The 16,567-nt window shown below is 46.3% G+C and overlaps 1 protein-coding gene across 2 annotated transcripts in view; it reads left to right on the forward strand.

The window, feature by feature from the left end:
* SMARCD3 (SWI/SNF related, matrix associated, actin dependent regulator of chromatin, subfamily d, member 3) overlaps nt 1-16,567 on the forward strand; it is a 47,161-nt gene that overhangs the window by 203 nt on the left and 30,391 nt on the right. Inside the window, exon 2 of one of the 2 annotated variants that reach the window (XM_043966397.1) lies at nt 3,382-3,522. In XM_043966397.1, the coding sequence (XP_043822332.1) occupies nt 3,484-3,522 (39 nt within the window). In that variant the 5' untranslated portion in view covers nt 3,382-3,483. Of the gene's footprint in view, nt 1-3,381; nt 3,523-16,567 lie in introns of those variants that run through there. The other variant, XM_043966399.1, reaches the window with a different exon arrangement.

Below are 16,567 nucleotides of genomic sequence, written 5' to 3' on the forward strand. Positions count from 1 at the left end.
TCCCCCACTCCTGACTGGCGTCTTCCCTCCCCTCCCCTCTCTGCCTGGCAACCTCCCTCCCCTCCCCCCGGCATTTCCCCCTCCTTTCCCCACCTGGCATCTCCTCATCTCCCCCTTCCCTCCCGGACTGGCATCGCCTTCCCTTCTGGCATCACCCCCTCCCCTCCCTGCCTGCATCTACCCCTCCCCTCCCGGACTGGCATCTCCCTCCTGGCATAGCCCCTCCCCTCTTTGCCTGGCATCTTCTCATCTCCCTCTCTCCTCCTATACTGGTATCTCTCTCCTGGCACATACGCTCCCCTGGCATCTCCTCCTCCATTCTTCCACCCCTGTATCATTTGTTCCCAGTTGGCATCCCTTTAACCCCTCTTCATGGCATCCTTCTTGTCCTGAACGGGCATCCTCCTCCTTCTGCCTGGCACACCCCTCCCCCACTTGACATCTCCCTCCCTCCTCCTCCCCCTCAGTCTTGAAAAGCCTCCTTTCCCTAATGAAAATGCCTCTCCTTTTCCTTTTACAGCTTGTGCACTCTCCCAGTGTTCTCTTTCTGCTGGCATATCCCATCCTTGACCCTTTAAGCCCTTTCCCATTTCCCCATTCTCTTCACTCTTTACCTAATACAGCCCCCCTCGGCGCCCCAGCTTCTTAACATCGCCTAACCTATTCTTCCTTCTCTCTCTCTCTCTCTCTCTCTCTCTCTCTCACATACACACATACACACATACACACACACACACACAGATAACATACACATACATTCTTCCCATCCACAGGTACTCTTCTGATAACACCCCTCTCTGCTTGCCTTCCCCACTACTCCATGATCTAGAATCCCCACATATACACATCTCAAGCACTGACTTCTAAGCCTGACCCCTTCCACGAAGATTAGTCTAGGACCCAATAGCCTGTTAGACTATTGAAAATTTTGGTTAAAAAATAGATAGCTAGATTCTTAGAATTTGGAAGCTAGAAGGTATCCTTAAAAAACATTTAGTTCAACCCATTCATGTTAGAGATGACAAACTGAAGCCAAATTACTTATCCAATGTCACATAGGTCTTAACAATGAAAATTTGACCCCAGGTCCTCTTTCCACTACACCATATTGTTTATCTTCCACCAGGGCAAGACTAACTCCTTGAGACTCCAGCTTTTCTTGTCACCAGATGTGAATGTAAACCTGAGATGCAAGGTGGGGGAGGGAGGGTAAGGGTGAGAAGTAGCATTTAACCTGTCCAGGTGTGACCAGGAAAATCGTGGGGCTCTCCCTCAGAGGAGCCAAGCTGGAAGCTATGACCAACTTTCTCTGTGGTTGTGTGGACAGTGGGCTTCACAGGGGACTTCAAGATCGAAAAACTGGTGTCTTTTAAACCTGGTTTCTTTCAGTGGCACCGTCCCCAGTACTTCCCATCTAATCTACCCCTCCTTTTCCTCCTCTCCATCACCACTAACCTACCTGGACAGATACAGGCTTAGATTTGCAGATTTCCCCCTGACCTGGCCCCATCAGTTTCCCCTGCACTGACTCTGCCCCGCCCCCACTTTGCACTGCCTCTGTCTCCATCCTTCCTGCACTGGCCCTGCCTCTTGCTCCCTCCCCCCCCCTACCCCCGCTCAGTGTCTAAGTCCCTCCTGCACTGCCTCTGTTCCCATCCTCCCTGCATTGGCTCTTTCCCTCCCTTCCACTTCCTCTGCTCTGGTTCTCCCTTTACTGGCTCTGCTCTCTTTCTCCCCACCCCCCCCCTCCACTCCACACTGCCTCTGCCTTTGTCCACCTCTTGTACTGCCTCTATCTCTAGTTCTGTACCGACCCCCCCAACCCTGCACTGCCTCTGGTACTGCTTGTCTTCACCCAGCCCCTCACTAGCTCTGCCTCATTCTCCTCCTTTCTGCCACAGGCTTTCCTGTACTGCCCTGGCCTTTCTCCCTTGTACTGTGTCTGCCCCTGTCCTTTCTGCACTGTCCCCTTTACCCTGGCTCTGCCCCTGATTCTCCGAACTCCCTGCCTGCCTCCCTTCCCCCTGTACTTATGGTGCCTCTTGTCCCACCCCCACCCCTCCTCCACACATAGCTGTGCCTCTCTCCCCCTGCGCTTGTAGTGGCTTTGCCTCATCCCCTACCTCTGTACTGGCTCCATCTCCCTGTTCTCCCCACATTCCTCACCTTCCCCTATTGCCCCTGCCCCTCTGGAACTGTCTCTTCTTTTGCCTCAGTCTCTGCTGTACTGGCTCTGCCTCTGTCCTCCCTTAACTGGCTCAGCTTCTGCCTCCACCTTCCCCTTTAATAACCCTCTTCTTACCCATTGTATGGGCACAGCCTCCAAAATACCTGTAGTATCTACCTCATGGGGTTGCAGTGGTGCTCAAATGAGGTAACATATGTAATGCTCATTGCAGATTTGAAATCTGCATGTACGTAGATTTGTATGAGATCTGTTACTATTAACATGATCTTTACTGTTATTATCATTCCAATGCTGCCTCTCTCTGCCCATGGAGCCTCACATGACTCTTAAGCCTGTAAATGCCCCGGTGCCCAATTCAGCCCCTGTCTTTACCCTGGCAGGACTTAAGCTAATATCAGTTTTGGAAACTTCCGCTTCCTAGATATTGTTCCAACTTGTGACCTTGTATTGTGATGCCCAGCCCCTGGCCACTTCCAGTCTGTCCACTCCCTCAGACTTTGACACTGCCCCCTTTATACTCAGCGGCCATTACCTCTCTCTGGCTAGCCCCATTCCCTGCTTCCTTTTCGTATTTTATCTTTTCTTCTCTCTGTGACCTGCTGCCTTCCCTCCCCCACATCCTACTTCTTACTCTCTCTTCTTCCCACCTCCTCTATTCATTGACCTTAACTATGTTTCAGCCTACGCTAAGGGAACCAACTGTGGTTTGCTAAAAAGAGCACTGGATTTGGAGTCTGGGATTAGACTTCAGAACAGAAGGCCTGAATTCAAATCCCAGTTCTCCTACTTACTTATTGTACGACCTTGAGCAAAATGTTGAATCTCTCTGAGCCTCAGTTTCCTCCTCTGTAAAGTTGTGGCAAAAATACCCAGACTACCTCACAGTCTTGCTGTGACAAGCTAATACATATTACATATATACATATATGTCATCTAGACATACATATGTATATGTATTTTGTCTATATCTCCAGTATATATCTAAAACATTTTGTAAATGTCAGCTGATGTTATCTCACTCAGGTCTCTTCATTCTTCTCTGTTGGCCATCAGCAGGGGCGAAAGCCAGTGGTCTTCCTCCAGCTTCTACCTTGTTCCCCTCTGGTTCCTTCTTGATTGATCCTAGGTATATGGTGATGAGCTTGGGGGAAGGGAGTCTTAGCCCTTCCCACCTTCCCATCCTATTCTTTCAGATTCTCCTCAGAATGGCCCCTGGTGCTGGAGGAGTGGAGCCCTCAGGAACAGGGCGCCAAGGGGGCACTGGATGACTCCCCCACCAAGGGACTCAGCCATCTATGACTCCAGGCCTTCAGCACCCGCCCACCGTGGTACAGGTAGGTTCTTCCTACACTTAGCCCAGGGTCAAGGTTCTCGCCCTCACATTGGCCTTGCTCTAATTACTCTCTGGGCTCAGGGCTGTACACTGGTTTGCCTTCTTTAGCTGAACCAATTTTGCTGCTCATTGGATATGGACCATTTTCTGTTTGAAGTGTGAGCCTCCCATCTCCTCTGTGCCTTCTGATGAAGCAATGCTAGCCTCTCTGCTCTCCACAATTGATTTCTTCTAAGATTGGCATCAACTACGTTCCCTTCTTCCCCTTCCTACCCTGAGCCAAGGAGAGAATGGAGTTATGGGGGCCAGGTTTTCTATTCTATTAATGTTTAAATATTTGAGAATTCTGACATGTTTTAGTCCAGTTCCTATGTGCACAAACACATCTTCTCCATGCCTCTTCTTCTTTCTCCATGCACTCCCTCTCCTTTCCCACCCCCAGGACACGTACTCATTTCCCTATACCAAAACACATTCTCTCTATATGCCTGTACACACATGTATCCCTCTGTTCACCTGAAGAGAAACCCGGTCCACATACACTTATGCACGTGATCTCCTTGGACATACAAAGCCCTCCACACACCTGCCATCTTCCCACACATGTTCTCTCCCTTCACATACATGTTTACTCTATGCATACGTGTGCAGATCTTTTCTCTGAACCTGGAGATTGTACACTCACTCCCTCTGTGCACAAAAACATGTGTCTCTAGACCCCCAGACCTTCTTCCATCACCAACAGACATTCACACATGCTCCTCACACCCACAAACACCTTTGTATGACCCAGGAAGGGGGAGGGACTTGGGGGAGGGGGGATAGACGAGAAGAAAGAGGATGGAAGGGGGCAGTTTTGAAGCCTCAGTATATCTAAGGGAGTCCCCTGCAGTAGTTTCTTCCTCAATAAGGTAAATTCTCCCATGGAAACCTCTAAGGAGGTTGCTGTGGTAACCAAAGAGCTCACAAGGACTGGATCTTCATAGGCACTCAGAGCCTATCCTGGCCGCTGGCTCAGTCATCCCTGTACTCAAGAAAAAGAATGGATGTTCCCAGTTTATTCCCCCATTGTACATAAGGCAATTCCAAGGTGTAGAATGGTCATTGGAACTCCTTTTCCAGAGTCACACACAGCAAGGTGAAGGCAGGGGATGTCTTCCCTCCTCACCCCCCACCCACTGGACCAAGATGGATCCCAGGTGTCCTGGATCACCATTGTTTTTGCCAGACCAGATGTGCCACTTCCCCAGCCCCAGACCCAACATACCGACCAGGCTTTGTGGTTTATCTCTCAGGATCAGCTTTTCAATCAACAAATATGTTTTGAACCCTGTTGTGTCCATGGCACCGAGCAGGGAGATATTGGGTGTACAAAAAACAAGCATAAAACATGGTCCCTGGCAGAGCTCAAAGTATTTCCATGCCCTAGGCAAGGTTTGAAAATTATCAACCCTTTCTTTCTTGCAGAGGCATTTGGAAACAGTCACCTGCTACCAGGGGTGCTAAGCTGTAATTTATCATGAGAAAAGTTCCCATGGGCCCCAAAGAGTGGAATTTGCTGGCATTAAAAATATATATATTCCTAAAAATTGGCCCACTTTGTCAACTGTGGATTTTAGTTCTGGTGCTTTCCCTCCAGAAGTTTAGGGTATAGATCTATCCCAGGGCATCAAAGGTATACTTCAAAAGGTAACTGACAATACTAGGTCATACATGAGACTTGACAAACCATGGTACAGGGCAGTAAATGCTGCCTGAAATCCAAGGAAGGAGATTCCAATTCCTCTGGGGCTGATCTTCTCCAAAGAGCTGTGATTTAAATTGGATTTTCTAGGACCTGTGGCGGTACAGACGTGTATGTGGAAGGGAGGGGGTGCCCTTTGGGGACCGTCTTCCTTCCTGTTGTGAGAGAGGGAGGGGAGGAGATAATAGAGATGTGTCTCAAAGAGCGTCCTGTCCCAAGCTGGTAGACCTTGCCAGGTAAGTGGGCAGTCTGCAAATGCCTGCTTCCAAGCCTAGTGCAGGATTCTGGGGATTAGACCAGCATGGGGTAGTGACCAGGCTAACCAGTCACCATGGAAACACAATGAGATACTGTCTGTGCCCGGCCCCAGTGACTTGCTTGGAGGGCCAAAGGCAGACTGCTCTTGAGGCATGGATTGGGGAGAAGGGCAAAGCCAGCTTTTCTTAGGCAATCCACATGAGGTTCATGATTTGAGAGGAACTAGGAAGGGCCCCTTCCCCATAGCATCTCTTTCCACTGGTCTGTATCTGAGAGCTGAAATTCTACCATTAGGAATTCATTCCTTTGGACTAAAAATCTGCCTCTCACTTTTTCTTTTTTAAGATTCAGGAAGTCTTGGGGAAGGGGTGATGCTTTTGTTTAAACTGAACTAGTTTATCAGTTGCTGTCTTCCCTGATGCGAGGCAGGACCCCGCTACCAAGCAGACGGTATGATAGCTGTGGCTCTGGTGCTTGAGTGGGGAGCTTAATTGGGGCATTATTGGGAAAAGAGATGCATTGCATGAGGTCACTGAAGGCAAATTTTGAGAGGGTCAGGTTTCTGTTGTACACTGGGCCCCAGAGAGAGTACCCTTTTCTGTTAGATCTTTCCTGGGGGGGTGAAGAGGGAGCAGGAAAGATGAGAGTCACAGAAACTATCCCTAGTAATACCTTGGGTATTTGCCAGACCTTCTTGGAAGAGATGGTCCAGCTTTGGGGGAAGAGGGGGAGGCCTGGAAACACTAATGGTAATCCGCTGTCTCCACTGAGCACCTGGGTTACAATAGGCCTAAAAAATGTCCTCCACTGGTTCCCGGATTCTTAAGGGAACGTAGGCCACTTTTAATTCAAGGAACATCAAAGCCAATGATCATGGCAGAAGTGGAGATGTGCTGCCTGATGTCTTGAGTGTTTTATTTTGGGGTTACATTAGCATAAAATTGGCCTCCAAGTAGGTTATGGGGCTGGGGTGGGTTTTTTTTAAACATTGTTTTGGCAGAGAGAGAGAGAACTTGCTCAGTCATTGGGATGCTGACAAGCCTTCCCCCTCTTCCCCCTCCCCCCTCCACGGCGTCTAGACTGCGCTTTGGGTCGGTGAAGTGAACGGTGGCACTTGGCATCTGGCACCCATCTTTCCACAGAGTGTGCGGGTGTGATTGTAAGTGAGTGCTCATTAGCCAGCGCTAAGTGGCAGAGTTAATGAATTTGGAGGTGTCACCAGAAGGAAGCTGAGCTCCAGCATCAACGAGGTTGGGACAGGCAGGCGGCTGCCCTGAGTGGGTAATGATGATTGCTGATATCCCAGCAATATCGGGTCACCTGCTGGGGTCAGCCCTGGTTGGCAGCCTCATGAGATCCTTCAGCTCAGGGTTGGGGGGTTTTCTGATAAACCTGAGGGGGCTGTTCTGGGAAGCATTGTTCATACCTCCCTGATGTCACCCTTAAACATTTAGGGAGGGGCTCCAGAATTCCCTGACTTCCCTTAGTAACCCACCAGGCATCTGTCAGCAACAGATTTATCTACCCCAGCCTCTTTTGAAGCTGTTAGAGTCTCACTCTGTATTATTTTGTGGGGACTTCCTGAAAATGTTCTGTTTTCTGTGAAACCTGAAATTTTAACCAATCAACAGAGCACTGTGCCGGGCATCTGTCATAAACACTGGGGATATGAAGGCAAAAATAACACCTGCCCTCAAGAAACGTACATTTTAGTGACTACTTTTTAGTTATCCTAAAGAAATCTTTAAACTTCAAAGGAAGGGAGACTCCTATTCTGGGATTTGGCCCTTTCCCTCTCCTTCTAACTCATGGGAGTTTAGATCACCTCCCCATTCAGCCTCCTCTTCCTAGACTGAAGAGGCTGGTTCTTGTTGGTGGGTGTGTGGATGGGTTCTTTCCCCCTCCTTCCTCCCAGTCCCAATCTGTCATTTTAGTTGCCCTTCCACAATCTTTCCCTAGCTCCCTTACATCTTTCCTGAGGGGCAGCAACCAGAAGTACATATGGCCTTGTAGTTGTGGTTATGAACCTGCTGTGGCTTTCAACAGGGGAAAGGAGAATGTTTTAGGTAGGTTGCTAATCCCCTTCCTGAAGATGTTTTGAATTTGTCTAGCCTTGGTCAGACTAATGACTCTAGGGAGCAATCATCAGTGAGGGCCAAGACTTTCCTGGGGTTGGAGCTGATGGCCCAGAGCCCATCATCCCATTAGAGCTTCCTCCCTTGTGCTGCAGCCGTGGCTAGTGTCAGTGTGGGTGTACTCAGGGCTGGAGATGGAGAGAGGGGAAGGTCACACCTGGCTAAAGACCCATGGAATACCTGGTGGGTCAATAATGAACAGTCCACCGGATTCTTAATTTTAATCAAGCCTTGTACCCTTGTAGCATCCACCCATTAGCCCCAGTTCTGTCCCCTAGGGCCAAGCCAAATCAATCTGCTCCTACTTCCCATGAGACAATCTTTCAGATACCTGAAGATGATACTATGACATACCACCTCGGTCTTCTTTTCCCCGAGTTTAATGTCCCTATTTCCTTCAAATGATTATTATATGGCAAGTTCTTTGGTCCCCTCATCTTTTTGGTTGCTATCCTCTGACTGTTTGTCAATGTCCTTCTAAGATGGAAATGTCTAAGGTTTTATTTTTAATTGACTTATCATTAAACCAGGTCTTTTCCCATTTACACAGTTGATCTTTGAACCTCAATGCATCGTCTCTTTATATTTTTCCCTGTAGAATTTAATCTTGTTAGGTTGAACCAATTTTTCCATGCTGTCAGGATTCCTAGTTCCTAGTGCTAGGGATACAAGTTCTCCCAACTTAGTGTCACCTGCAAATTTGATAAACGTGTATGTCTTTCTCTGGGTCACAGATAGAAATGTTGAACAGAATAGGGCTGGGAAGAGCCCTCTGGCACCCCCTTAGAGACTTCTCTCTAGTAGAAGGAAGAGCTTGTAGTGGTTTTCCTCCACAGCTGAAATGCCACCTCCCTCTTACCGCTCCTTCCCCCAAGAACAAAAAAATAGGAATATTCTGAATAGAAGCCTGACTTTGCCTAGGCCAGAGGTCTCTGGTCAAAAGACATAGCCTAGTCTCTACCCGTTGGTGTTACGTTGTTCCAGTCATGTCTGGCTCTTCATGAGCCCAATTTGGGGTTTTCTTGGCAAAGCTACTGTAGTGGTTTGCCATTTCTTTCTCCAGCTCATTTTACAGACGAGGAAACCGAGACAAACAGGGTGAAGTGACTTGCCCAGGGTCACAGAGCTAGTAAGTATCTGAGGCTAGATTTGAACTCTGGTCTTCCTGACTCTAGCCCCTATCCTAAAGTCCTCCCTGGCCTGACTTGCTATCCTGAGGCTCTTTGAGCCCAGAGGAGCAACATTCCATCAGCTCACTTTATAACCTCACAAGAATACCTCCTCTTTAGAACACACCTAACCTGACACGTGAGCCATCTAAACTCAGCATGCTGGTCCATTCTTTCAATCCCAGGATCTCTTCCAGCCAATCAGGAAGGTTCCTTGTGGAATGGTAGCCTGTTGGTACACCGTACATAGTGCTACCAAATTCCTTAGCTAACAAAAAGACAAACCTCAGTTTGTCTAATTGCATCCACCTCCACCAAAAAAAAAAAGGAAAAAACTACAAACAAATAAACAGAAGAGCTCCTTCCCATCTCCAAAAATCAGAACCATTTAATTTGACATTCGATTCATCCCCCAAATTGAACTTCTTCCTTCTTGCTTTTGATATACTAGTTTATACTTATCTTAATTGCCCACTGTTCCCACATGCTTAGGGTCCCACCTTGACCTCCACCCCCTGGCAGAAGCTTACGTTTGAAGCCTTTCTTTCACCCTATCCAAAGGTATTTGACCTGTGTGTGCCATCCCTTCAGAACTACTCTATTTCTTGACATTGAAGCAGCCACGTGATGCAGTGGATAGAGCACTGGGTCTGGAATCAAGATCTGAGTTAAAATCTGCTCTCGGACAATTACTAGGCCCTATAACCCTGGGCAAACCACTTAACCTCTTTGCCTCAGTTTCCTTTACTGCAAAATGGGGGCAGCATCTGCCAGGTTGGTTGTGAGAATGAAGCTTTTATCACTGTATCTGGTACATAGTAAGCACTACAAAAGTGCTTGTTCTCTCCCCCATCCCCATTGAGCTAATCTGATCAAGTAATCCTAGTTTGCTAGCACCTTTCCCACCCCAAATGTCATGTTTATGGGTTTTTTTTGTTTTGTTTTGTTTTTCGGGTTTTTTTGGTAAGGCAATTGGGGTTAAGTGACTTGCCCAGGGTCACACAGCTAGTAAGTGTTAAGTGTCTGAGACCAGATTTGAACTCAGGTCTTCCTGACTCCAGGGCTGGTGCTCTATCCACTGCACCACCTAGCTGCCCCTCATGTTTATGTTTTAATAGGACTTTCAGGACCGTTGGTGAGATTTTTGGACACTGTAGGAAGGCAGGAGGGAGGAGGTCAGGGGAGCCTTTTAGCCCTCTGGTCATGCCCTTCAGGTGTTTACCTGTGTGTGTGTGTGTGTGTGTGTGTGTGTGAGAGAGAGAGAGAGAGAGAGAGAGAGAGAGAGAGAGAGAGAGAGAGAGAACCATCCCCAACTATTCTTTCTCTTGTTTTTCCATTTTCTTCCTTAGAAATATTCCCATTTGAGAAGCTTTTCACAACTGATTTATTTGCTACAGACACAACTGACTCATTCTTGGGAAGGAAAGTAGGGGGATTGGTTTGGAGGTGGATCTCCTGATGGCACCAACCCTGCTATTGGCTCCTTTTCACATGATCTGGTTTGTGGTCTTTTGTCCCAGGAGGAAGCTCATAGTCCACACCTCTTTTCAGCCCAAGGATAAGCCATTACTTCTTCCTCGTTCCATGTCAAGGCTGGGAAAATACCTACCCTATACAAATGTAGGCACCATACAAAGAAAGGATTCTCAGTGATTAGAGTTGTCCAAAGGTGGAATGCGATGACTCTAGAGTGGTGAGTTTCCCTCATCAGAAGGCTTCAATCAAAGGCTGGATAACTGAGATGGTAGCAGTGTGGTTCAGTGGAGAGAGGCTGGTACTGATGAGAAGATCTAATCCCACTTCTGATACTTAGTACCTGTGTGGCTGAGGTGTGACCTTGGGCAAGTCACTTAACTTGGTGGGGGGAGCCCATTCATGGACTTCAGAGTTTCCTCATCCTCATCCTTACATCTATAAAATGAGAAGGGGGAAAGGTTTGAACTATGTGGGCTCTGTGTTCCCTTACAGCTCTAGATCTATGACCTTATGGGTATGTTGTGCCGAGGAAGGGGCTCCTGTACAGGTGTGGGTGGGACTAGCTGGTCTCTGAGATGGTTCTATAATTTTTGTAACTAGAGGAGAGCTGGGAAATGAGATAATTACAGCCCTGATGCAGGGGATCTGAGAGAACCCTGCACCCAATCCATTGAGCAGAAGAGGAAACCACCCCACTTTTCTTTTTAATCCCAGGTCACAGTGAGAGGGAAGGGAAGCCTTCCAGAATTCCAGCAGAATAATCAGACTCGGTGCCTGGCCCCATAGACCAGAAACCTTGCTCATCTTACACTTCCCACATTCTGCCAACTCACCCCCTACATACAGAACTTTCACTCTCCACTACTTCATTCTCCCTTTTTCTGCACATCCCAGACCAAAGATCTGTGCCGCAATCAAATTATTCAAAAAGTATTTATTGGACACCTACTGTGTACAAGACAATGTTAGAGACTGTGGGGGAAAGGGGTCGTAGAGTAGTGGAAATAGCACCTGATTTGGAATCAGGGGGATCTGGGGGTCTGATGATGGCTCACGGTGCCTGTGAGGCCTTAGGCAAGTCCTCAGTTTCTTCATCTATAAAAAGACCTTTACAGAGAAGGAAATTAAGATGATTTCTAAGGTCTATTGCTGCTCTGAATCCTATAATCCTAGGTAAAAGTCATAGTCTCTGCTGTAATGAGCTTTAGAACCAGATTGGAAGATATTCTCATTCTCATTCTCTCTCTCTCTGTCTCTCTCTCTGTCTCTGTCTCTGTCTCTCTCTCTCCTCTCTCTCTTCTCTCTCCCCCCCTTTCTTTCTCTCCCCCTCTCTCCCTCTCTCTCCCCTACCCCCTACCTCCCTCCCCTTCCCCATCTCCCCTTCCCTTTTCCTTCTCTCCTCCCCCTTTTCTTCTCCCCTCCTTTCCTCTCTCCCCTTTTCTCCTTCTCCCCTTCCACATTCCCCTTCCTTACCCCTCCCCTCCCTCTCCCACCCAATCCTGTGTCAAAGGTAAGACAGTAAGCATTGCTATAGGAGTTCAGAGGGGAGGTATAGTCATGGAAGACTTTCTGGAGGAGGTGAGATTTGAGTTGGTTTTGAAGGATGGGTCAGAACTGGAAAATGAAGAGAAGTTTCTGGCCGTGGGGATGGTGTGGGCCAGTAGGAGGCAGAAATAGTCATGCCTTGCCTGGGAAATAGTGGCAGCCAGCCTGGCTGGAGTAGAAGGGGTGGGCGTGGGCCTCCTCTTCCCTCTCGCCCTTCTCATTTGTAACCTCATCCCTGATTTACAGCCGCCTGGGTTCCTTTGGTCCATTACTGTTGTATCAGCTGGTAGTTCCCATGTTCCCACCCCAATTCCCCCAGGGCCAACAGCCGGATGTCTCCGGGACAGTCTCATTCCCTTACATCCTGTCCATAGCTGCAGCTTCAATCTGCCCGTGAAGTCTGTCCCCACGCTCCCTGCCTCTAGCCCAAGTGAGGAGTGGATCTCCCTCAGCCGTTTCTGAACCCCTCTCAGAATCATTCGGAGGCATTGTCAGCTAGTCTCTTACCCCATCTGCTGTGTGGACAAGAAAATCACAAGAGAGAGAGGGGCATCTTAAGACAGTGATGGGGCAGACTGGGTGCTTCCTAGGGGAGTGCAAAACCACTGTCCACCCTTTGTCTGATGCTCCTGTCATTCTCCAGACCCTCAGCTTCTCCTGTGGTGGGGCTGCTCCTTTTGCAAGTCCTGTTTATTTAGAGCCAGCATGAGGTGAGTGAAAGCCTGTCTCAACATTAGGAAAATCTGGGTTCAGGTCCCTCCCTCTTGACACACCCCCCCAGTGTGATTCTGGGTAAGTCATATAACTTCTCACTGCCCCAGGCTACTTTCTAAGACTAAAAGTTGCAGAGAAAGTGCCAGTCTGCATTTGTGGAAGTTGTTTCTCACCAGGAGTTCCCTACACCACTGATGAAATCATACTTTCTGATTGGACAAAAAAAGAGAATATAAATAATACATTCAGGGGCAACTAGGTGGTGCAGTGGATAAAGCACTGGCTCTGGACTCAGAAGGACTTGGGTTCAAATCCGGCCTCAGACATTTGACACTTACTAGCTGTTTGACCCTGGGCAAGTCACTTAACCCCAATTGCCTCACCAATCACAATAATAATAATAATAATACATTCATATTTGTATAAATAAATAGGAAGCAATTAGAAGCAGTGATGATGATGTAGATTCAGTATTTACAGGTAAGGTGATCATAGATTGTAGGAGACTTTAGAGATTAACTTGTCCAACACCCAAATTTTAGAGGAAAGTGAGGCCCACAGTGACTTGCCCAAGGTCACACAGCTTGGAAATAACTTGCAGCTAGATGGGATGACAGGTAAGACTACTGGAGTTGGAACTCAGATACTCACTAGCTCTGTGACTGGGCAAGTTACTTAATCTTTTTTAGCATCAGTTTCCTCATCTGTGAAGTGGGTATAATAGCAACTACCTTTGTGTTGTTGCGAGAATCAAATGAGAAAACATACATACATATAGAACTTTGCAAAACCTTAAAAAGTGCTCTATAAATACTGGCCACTAGTATTTCTCTTGTGCAAGGTCATCTACCTAGTAAGGGACTTTCTTAAGGTCACCCAGATAGTAAAAGACTGAACTAGATCTCAAACCTAAGTCCACTGCTTTTTTTTTGACCGTGGACATAGATATAGCAGCTATATCACCTATCACTGTGTGTGTGATGTGTATTGTACACACACATATACAGATATCTTACATATCTCTATAGTGTCTGGACTGGATATAGCATCTGTCACTGACTTAGGAGTGAATGCTGTTTTTACTGATTTCCTTCAGTCTAATCATCAATATCTCCAGTCCCCAGAATCTAGGCCATTCTCTCTCAGGGCCTTCCACCCCCCCAACTCTCTGAGAAATTGGCATTCCACCCCCCACCCCTTTCAGACTGAGCTGAAATTTACCACTCTCCCTCAGTAGTTCACACCCACCTCCTGGTTCCTACCAGTCTCAATTCCTCACTTTTTGTTTTTTTAAATCCAGGCCTTGAGGCCTACCCTTGAGGAGACAGGGAAGGCCCCCTTTGTTCCCTCAGAAGCAGTGATTCCTCTCTGTAATCTCTAGCCATCACTTAACACACAGGCTCAGAATCCATCACACATTCACTTTACCTATGTCTGGAGGGACGGGGCTGCCTAGCATTGCTGTTCATCACATATATGGAAATAATTCCCTGGCTGAAGACTTGAACAAACAGTGGCTCTTGGTTGGTCCCCAAGCCTGCATAGGCTTTTCTGTGTTCAGAAGCCCAGTTAGAGCCCTGTGTGTCACCCAATAGCTTCCTGCCCTGATTGCACCATTCCATTCTGACCTATTGTTTAGTCCAGAAGGTCAATTTGGAACTTCAGAAGATTCCTTCAGATAATAGCAACTGACACTTAAATAGTGCTTTGAAGTTCCAAAGTGCTTTCCATACATTATTTCCTGGGAACCTCATAACAAATCTGTGAAGTAAGTGCAATTATTTCCCCCATATTCCCCCTCCTTGGGGAAACCGAAGAAGAAATGTTAAGTGACTCGTCTGAGGTCACTTTCCCACGACAGATTTTAGGATTATGGCAGGGAGCCAATATGCATTTGCCTCTGTGTATACCTAATGGGTGGTTCCTCTTCAGAGCCAGGGGTGTCTGGGGTTTCCTCTTACCACGTGTGCTTGTCATATGGAGCCATCACTCAGCCTCTGGAAGCACACTAGCAATTCTGTCTTAATTCTATGCAATATCTCTACTCGTTTGTACTGCTGTCTGAGGCCAACAGCTTGTGTGTGTGTGTGTACTTCTGCCTGTCCACAAACAAGCTTATGTATTCTGCCTCCAATCTCTATTGAATGCCTCAACACCAAAAACTTTGAGTTGTTGACACAGGATTTCTTTTCCTCCGTGTAATTTCCCAGCTGAGGTGAAATGGATAGAGAGCCAGTTTCTGAGTCAGAAAGATGTGGGTTCAAATACTGCCTTAGGCAGGCAACTCTGAGACTATAAATCTCAAAGCAGGTGCTCATCAGTCTGATTAAAAAAAAAATTTCCACATCACTGACCCTTTCCCCTAAACAAGTTATGTGTGGCCTGGGTGGGGAATGGATGTTGGGGGTGGGGTAGGGATGGGAGGGGGGGTGACATGTCAAAGAAATCAGCTACTGCGGATTTGGGGATTTACCTGACCACTTGCCAGGAAAGTCAAGAGAGAGAACAGTTAGAGAAGAAAAACAAAACAAAACAAAATAAAAACAAGCAAGCAAGCAAAACCTTAAGGTAAGAACTCGTTTTACTAGTCTACTGTTGACTTTTTTCCTTTCTTAAAAAAATTACCCTATGCCTGAATGTGATGGCATATGCCTGTAAACCCAGCACAGTGACCTGGAGTCAGAATTCAAATCCCACCTTAGACACTTAGTAGCAGTGTGACCTTGGGCAAGTCACTTAACCCCTGTTTTCCTCAGTTTCCTCATCTGTAATTTGGGAATAATAACAACATCCACTTGCCACTCAGGATTGTAGTAATGATAAAGTGAGATAATGTTTATTTTTTTCCAATTATATGTAATAACAATTTTAACATTTTTTAAAAATTCTGAGTTCCAAATTCTCTCCCTTTATATATGCTCTCCCTCCTCATTGAGAAAGCAAGCAAATTAATATAGATTATATATGTATAGTCATGCAAAACATTTCAAGTATTAGCCATTATGAAAAAAACACAGACCAAAAAAAAAACCCCAAAACCCAAACAAACAAAAAAACTCAAGAAAAATAAAGTTTTAAAAAGTATGCTTTCATTTGTATTCAGACTCCATCAGCTTTTTCTCCAGAGGTAGAATATCATTTTTGAATCATTGTATTGCTGAGAGTAATTCACAGTTGATCATCATACAATATTGATGTTACTGTGTTCTCCTGGTTCTGTTTATTTCATTTTGCATTAGTTTATATAAGTCTTCCAGGTTTTTCTGAAACCATCTATAAATATTTTAGTACATATAGGGCCTTTTCCTTTTTTAAAAAAATCTCTTTTGGGAGCAGTTAGGTGGCGCAGTGGATAGAGCACTGGCTCTGGAGTCAGGAGGACCTGAGTTCAAATCCGGCCTCAGACACTTGACACTTACTAGCTGTGTGACCCTGGGCAAGTCATTTAACCCCAATTGCCTCACCAAAAAAAAAAAATTTCTTTTGGATACAGACCTAGCAGTGGTATTGGTAGGTCAAAGGGTATATATGCACAGTTTTATAACTCACTGGGCATGGTTCCAAATTGCTCTGGAGAATGGTTGGATCTGTGTACAACTCTACCAACAATGCATCAGTTTTCTACATCCCCAGCAACATCTGTCATTTACCTTTTCTGTCATATTAGCCAATCTGATATGTGTAAGGTGGTACCTTAGAGTTGTTTTAATTTTAATTTCTCTTATCAGTAATGATTTTGAAAATTTTTCCATATGACTAGTTTTGATTTCTTCTGAAAATTGCCTGTTCATATCCTTTGACAAGTTATCAACTGAGGAATGATTTATATTCTTATAAATTTGACTCAGTTCTCTATATATTTGAGAGATGAGGTATTATTTATCAGAGAAATTTGCTGTAAAGATTTTTTTCCTAGTTCTCTTCATTACTTCTAACCATGGCTGCATTGGGCTTTTTTGTGCAAAACCTTTTTAATTTAATGTAATCAAAACCATCCATTTAAGA

This window comes from Dromiciops gliroides, chromosome 5, assembly GCF_019393635.1.
Source record: "Dromiciops gliroides isolate mDroGli1 chromosome 5, mDroGli1.pri, whole genome shotgun sequence".
Taxonomy (NCBI): Eukaryota; Metazoa; Chordata; class Mammalia; order Microbiotheria; family Microbiotheriidae; genus Dromiciops; species Dromiciops gliroides.